A 6691-nucleotide genomic window follows, 5' to 3' on the forward strand; every position below is an offset into this window, starting at 1 on the left:
AAATTTCGACTTAAGTCTAAGTTTGAATCCCAGCTTCATTTGTCTAAAGAACATTTCTGTTATTTGCTACACTACCTGAGGAGGAACAGAAAACTGATCAGGAAAGGGAGAAATTCATTTCATGTACCGAGTGCACCTCCTAGCAGGTCAGGAGAGGAATAGGGACCATTATGCTCAACAGCAAAAGGGTAAATTTTGCATGCAATTTGAAAGGAGGAAAGTTAGAAGTGGAAGGAAGAATTACAAAGACTGCACTAAATAATCATTCTATTCAAAAATATCAACCTGTACTCATTCTGACAAAACGTGTGAAGGGTGTTCCACAGGGACTGGTGCTGAAACAACTGCTGTTCACCATTTTTGTAAACAATTTGGACCCTGGAACCAGAAGTACAATTTCAAATTTTGTGCATAACATTGGGGTTACAGTTAATGCAGTTGAGGACTGCAACAAAATATAAGAAGACATTGGCTGGGAATTTGTGGGATTTAAAAAAATATATATTGATGGTGAACCATCAACATTTGCCATCCTTATCCCTCTGAATCTGACCATAGTTTCAGATTTAGAGCAAGCACAGATTAAAACAAAAACCCTGACATTGCAGTCAATCATCAACTGTTTCGTCACAGGCTGCACAGTGGACCACCCCCCACAGAGCCGGGAAACAGCTAAATCAATGAATCTGGAACAAACCTTTTTTTTTTGCTCTCATGCCATTGTTAGAAACAATGAAGTGCAACTGATCTGGCGCTAAAAAATTAATTTTATATTTGTGGAATGTTGTTAAATGCCTCCACTATAATTACTAGATTTTTTTAACTAATCATACATACTTAAAATTTGTTAATGATATTTCAGTTTCTACCTTAATCCCATGTATAGGTTTCCATTTTTATTTTGCACTCTGTAAAACCTTTAGAAGTATTTTGATTATTAGTGCTTTTCATTCCCTGGTTAGCTATCTGTGAGAATTCTGTAATGTGATTAGCTGCTTGGACAACTTGATGGTATCACTGCAGCTCCACACTAGGAATTCCCATTAAACTATACAGCAATCAGTTGCACATAGAGAGATAAAGCTCTCAGCACAAAGATCACAAGATCTTTCAGTGAGGCTTTTTTCGAAGTCAACGGTGAGTGACCATACTTCACCACTGACTGCAAAATCCAGGCCATTAATAAACTTGCAGAATGGGTGTGTAATTTGCAAATGAACCTGAAATAGATAAGTGTGAGGTTACACATTATGATAGGGAAAATAAGGAGGCCACATTATCCTTGGAAAATAAATGCCTAAATGGGGTAAAGGAGCCAAGGGATCTGCAGGTACAGATACATATCATTAAAAGTAGCAATGCAGATCAATAAGGCTATAAAAACAATGCATTGGACTTCAATTCTAGAGTGATATTAAACTTGAATAGAACCTTGGTTAATCCACACTTGGAGTACTATGGATAGTTCTGGTCTTCATGTTATATTAAAAAAAGAGGCACTATAGAAGGTGCAAAAGAGATGCACTAAAATGATACCAGAACTGGGAGGTTATACTTGTCGGGAAAGATTGAACAGCTGGGACCTTTTTTCTCTAGAATAGAAAAACAGAAGACTTAGGGGTAATCTGATAGGTCTTTAAGATTACAAAAGGGTTTGACAGCATAGGTATAAGATGTTTCCAGTTGTGGAGAAAACCAAAACTAAGGACATTTATGTAAGATAGTCACTAATACGTGAATTCGGGAGGAACTTCTTTATCCACAGAGAGATTAAATTGTGAAACTCGCTACCACAAGGGGTAGGTGAAATGGCTAGCTTATGTACATTTAAGGGGAAGCTAAATAAACAGATAAGGAAGAAAGGAATGATTGTTATGTTGATGGGGTCAGATGAAGAAGGGTAGGAGGAGGCTCATGTCTGGCATCAGCATGGAACAGTTGGACCAAATAGAATGTTTTTGTTCTGTGAATACAATGTAAACTTTTTCCTGGGTCCATTTGGCATTTGGAAACATTTTTAGAAAATATTGTATGGATTTTCTAGGTATAGATGTAAAGATGATAACTTCTCCAACAGTTTAGTGAGTTCACACGCTGCTCAGATTGACGCTGAGCTGCATAGATCCAAAAGGTACTGTGTTTGACTTAGTTTGTACTAAGTTACCTGATCGCCCCTAGCTGATGGAAGAAGTTTTGTGAATGGCGTTAACCAATGTTTCAGTAATCCATCCTGGGAATGTTGAGGTTGAAAGGGAACAGAATCAGACTTGGCTATGGTGCTTTCTATGCTCAACAGATGGACTGACTCTAGATGAAAATGTCCACTTAGGTAAACTACTGAATGGTGGATATTGCTAGTGGAGCTATGCACTAGCTTGAACCAACACCTTCAGGTGGGGTGAGATCAAATTTGGAATAAAAATTGATAATTAAAGATTATATTTGAACAATTTGGTAACTTTAAAGGTACAGTCGTGAACTCTGAGTTTCTCTAGGTCTTGGTCATCTTCCTGGATGAAGTGTTCCATGGTGATAAAGGATATTGTAGATAGGGAAGGTAATTCGGCTCAAAGATGTGTGTGGGCCCACGTACACACTTATCTGAATCATATGTGTTAGTGCTGATAACAATAGAGAGGACTTCAGCCAGGAAAAGAGACATTAAACATGGGAATCTTGTATTTAGAGGCTGGAGAATTTTCACAGCTATGCAAAATATGTCAAATTTAAGAATATTTTGTAGATTTTTGATCATTATGCATAAATCTTTGAGTTAGCCCATGTGTCTATAAACCCCAACTTTGAGTTGAGGTTTGCAGACACTTGGAAGCAAACCGTGTGAGCTGAAACAGCAGTGTTGTTGTTTTGGGTACAGGATGTCCATCAACCTAAAGACAAGAGTATCTTTAACAGCTGATTTCTGCGTGGAACTACCAGTGGCCAATTGAGAACTGGTAAAGCTTATCTCATTCATTGCAGACTGGTTTGAATGTTAACTAGCTTTTGGAATTTGAACTGAAACCTGAGATGTCTGATGAGTGCATCTTGTCCCTTGCTGGTGGGATTTAAACAACATGACGCATTTGAATGTGACCTGTGAATGCCACAAAAGTTATTTTTATTAAGATTATTTGTTTTGTCTTTGATTTAATACTTTAAGGCCATGTCTGCATATGACAGAAAGCTTTTTTTTAAATAGTGTTCTATATGTTAAAATACATTCCGTTCTGATGCTGTTGAAAAATATAAGTTTTTGCATTATAATTTGACAGCCACAAAGAAATAGCTGATTCTCTTCTGCAAGTAACCTTTAGCGTCTTTTGTGATTTCAGAACCAGTAGAAGAGTCTGGCTTTGATGTCTTGGCTAATCCACCAGGCCCTAGTGATGAGGAAGAGGAGTATGATGATGTGTTGGAATTTGAGTTTTCTGATACCCCTCTTTTACCTTGTTACAACATTCAGGTCTCACTCTCTCAGGGGTATGTATTCTAGATAGATTCTGATAAAACCATCTTGATTATTTTAGGATAAGGGCAGCAGATAGATGGGAACACCACCATCTTGATTATTTTAGGATAAGGGCAGCAGATAGATGGGAACACCACCACATGGAATTTCCCCTCCAAGTCACTCACCATCCTGACTTGGAAATATATTGCCGTTCCTTCACTGTCACTGGGTCAAAATCCTGGAACTCCCTTCCTAACAGCACAGTAGGTGCATCTACACCACATGGACTGCAGCGGTTCAAGAAGGCAGTTCACCACCACCTTCTCAAGGGCAACTAGGGATGGTCAATGAATGTTAGCCCAGCCAGCGAAATCCATATCCCATGAATGAATAAAAAAAAAAATTGGCTAACAGTAAATATGGTTGGTCAATAAGTGATACTGAAAGAGGAGCTGAGAAAAACCCAACTATATTTGCCTTCTTCCATTGACCTGGCACCTCGTCCACGTTCTATGACAGATATGGTAAACTCATTCCTTTGTGGAGCCTAATGTAAAAATATGAGCTGGTTCAAAGTTCAAATGTAAGTAAATGGTTCAGATACCGCCTTAAACATTCATTCCCTCCACCATCAATGGCAGTAGTACGCACCATCTATAAGATGCACTGCAGCACTTCAACAAGGCTCTTTTGACAGCACCTTCCAAACCCATGACCTGTACCACCTAGAAGAACAAGGGTAGCAGACACATGGGAACACTATTGCCTACAAGTTCTCCTCCAATCACAAACGATCCTGATTTGGAACTGTATTGCTGCTCTTTCACTGTTAAATCAGTGTAAACAGTGTTAAAACAGGTTAAAATCCTGAACTTCATCCCTAACAGCACTGTGGGTGTACCTACACCACATGGACTGAAGCAGTTCAAGAAGGCGAACTACCACCATCTGCTCGAGAGCAATTTAGGGATGGGCAATAAATATTGGCCTTGTCAACAACACTCGCATCTAATGAATGAATAAAAATATATAAAATGCAAGGGCTGTATTCAAGTATATTTTTATATATTATTTAAATACATATTTATTATATATAAATCCCATGATTGTATTCTAGCCTTTCATGCACACACACAACACATACCTGTCTATTCCATTGGCTTCAACATATATCTCACTTATTTCTGTAATATTTTCCTCGTTCTATTTTCCACACCACATTTTGGTGAAAATACCCTCATTAGAGAACAGTTTTTTCTCTGTTTCACCCTGGGTAATTTGCTTAAAAAATATATATTCATTACCAGAAACTATAAAGTCCAGCAGGTCATTAGAAATGTATGTTTCAAACATTATGACATAAGTCATAATATTTATTATGCATTAGTAGAATGCATTTGGAACAACAAGCTACATAAGTCATTGAAAGCTCGAGAAAAGCATTTTAAATATTATTATTTTAAATTAAGATATTTTTGATTTTAGATGTATAACCTATCAAATCAACAGATAATATAACTAAGCTAAATTTTATAAGTGATATCCAGTTAATAGTCTAATTTCTATACTACAAGGCCATTCTTATGATTCAGGGACAGCAAAACTCATATAAAACTTGTAACGTTTTCTTCCTTCTTCATAACAGTCCCCGGAACTGGCTGCTATTAACAGATGTACTACGGCGACTGAAAGTATCAGCCCGCATCTTTCGTTCCTCATTTCCTCATATTGAAAACGCCACCATTTCAGAGGCAGAATTCTACAGACAGGCTTCTTTGAGCCAACTTTTTACCTACCCAGAGAATTTTGAAACTCGTGACATTGACAATAAAGAAACACTGGAGCTGGTGGAATTCACAAGCGAACTTCAGGAACTGTTGGGATCATCTGTCACGTACCTATACTCTGACAATGAGGTTGAAACATATAATTAACTGCTAAAGGACTAGGTCACATATTGGCTGCTGTTCCTACATTATTATGGCCTACATTCAAGAAAAACAAAACTGTAAATGATGTAAACGATGTGTTATTTCATGGATCATTGTGTTTGGCAAAAAACACTATTCTGAATACTAAATGACATTGTTGTCTATGTTCTTGTACATTTGGAAGCCAGAATTCCATTTTGGATGGACTTGTGAATTTTTCAAAAGAAATCTCCCTGTTTATAATTTTTTTGTATGCTGTCTGTTTCTTATCTTTCTGTAAATGTAATTTTCTGCTTTTTGGCAGGTAGCCCAAATTAGGAACTTTTTTCCTGGCACACTGCATATGTAAACACATTCATTTGATTGTTATTTTATTTTCTTTTTTTTTAAAAGAAGCACTGATTTTTAAGATGGTGTCCACTTTCAGATCCTGTGGCCCCTGTCACATGATCTGTTTAGGAGGCTTGGTTGTGTTGAGGCACTTCACTTTATTGTTTACAAAGTTACCTGCCGTGGTCAGGTACACTTGTAAGATAATGAAAACTGTATCCTTGCATCAGAAGAACTCTGACTTGGATTCACTTTTAGATAACCACACTCAGACATCACCCAGTCCTTTATACATACATATATGTAAACATGTTTTACTTTTTTGCTTTTATTTAAAATGAATTTAAAATATTTTTTCTGTACTTTGTACAAAAAAATTATGAAATTTAAAATTTTAGAGGATTGTACAATAAAATCTGTTTTGTCAAGAGTGGAGTTATATACTGTGGATGTTGGGGAACTAAATGTTTCTGATAGTTGTATAATATTTTAGAACATCTGTTTAACTTTGTAAGTAAAACTGCTGTATATTTAGGTTTATATTTTACAGTGACTAAAACAATTTTTCCTTAAAACAAAAGCCAAAAAAGGAAATGTCTGGTAATAAAGACATTGTTTGATAAAGGGATATCACTGTGCCATATTACTCACGTGTGCATGTAGATAACGATTCTTTTTAAATTTAGGTACCACAACTACAACAGAGACTAATGATGTCATGGGTCCATATTGTCAAGCAAAAGATGTCAGCTCTTTGGAAGATCTACTTTCCTGCCTCCTCAAAAGTTTTCTCCTTTCTCCAGTGTGTTTTCACCTTTCTAAAGAAAAATACCTCATCTCCACTGGATATCCTGAGCCTGAGCTCATTGGATGTGGAATTATTTGAACAGAAATTCAATCTCTGATGCTCTGGCGTGCTGTATTAAGATGCTTGTCCCTCTGAGGCTGTTTCTTTTTAATTGGAATTAATTCCTAATGT

At 36.8% G+C, this 6691-nt stretch overlaps 1 protein-coding gene across 9 annotated transcripts in view; it reads left to right on the forward strand.

The window, feature by feature from the left end:
• bcor (BCL6 corepressor) overlaps positions 1-6340 on the forward strand; it is a 283987-nt gene extending 277647 nt beyond the window's left edge. For all 9 annotated transcript variants that reach the window (XM_078559753.1, XM_078559746.1, XM_078559744.1 and 6 more), the window contains 2 exons: positions 3333-3480; positions 5097-6340. In XM_078559753.1, the coding sequence (XP_078415879.1) occupies positions 3333-3480; positions 5097-5385 (437 nt within the window). In that variant the 3' untranslated portion in view covers positions 5386-6340. The remainder of the gene's footprint in view (positions 1-3332; positions 3481-5096) is intronic.
• Positions 6341-6691: the final 351 nt, after the last annotated feature.

Source organism: Cetorhinus maximus, chromosome 16 (assembly GCF_964194155.1).
Source record: "Cetorhinus maximus chromosome 16, sCetMax3.hap1.1, whole genome shotgun sequence".
In the NCBI taxonomy this organism is placed as follows: Eukaryota; Metazoa; Chordata; class Chondrichthyes; order Lamniformes; family Cetorhinidae; genus Cetorhinus; species Cetorhinus maximus.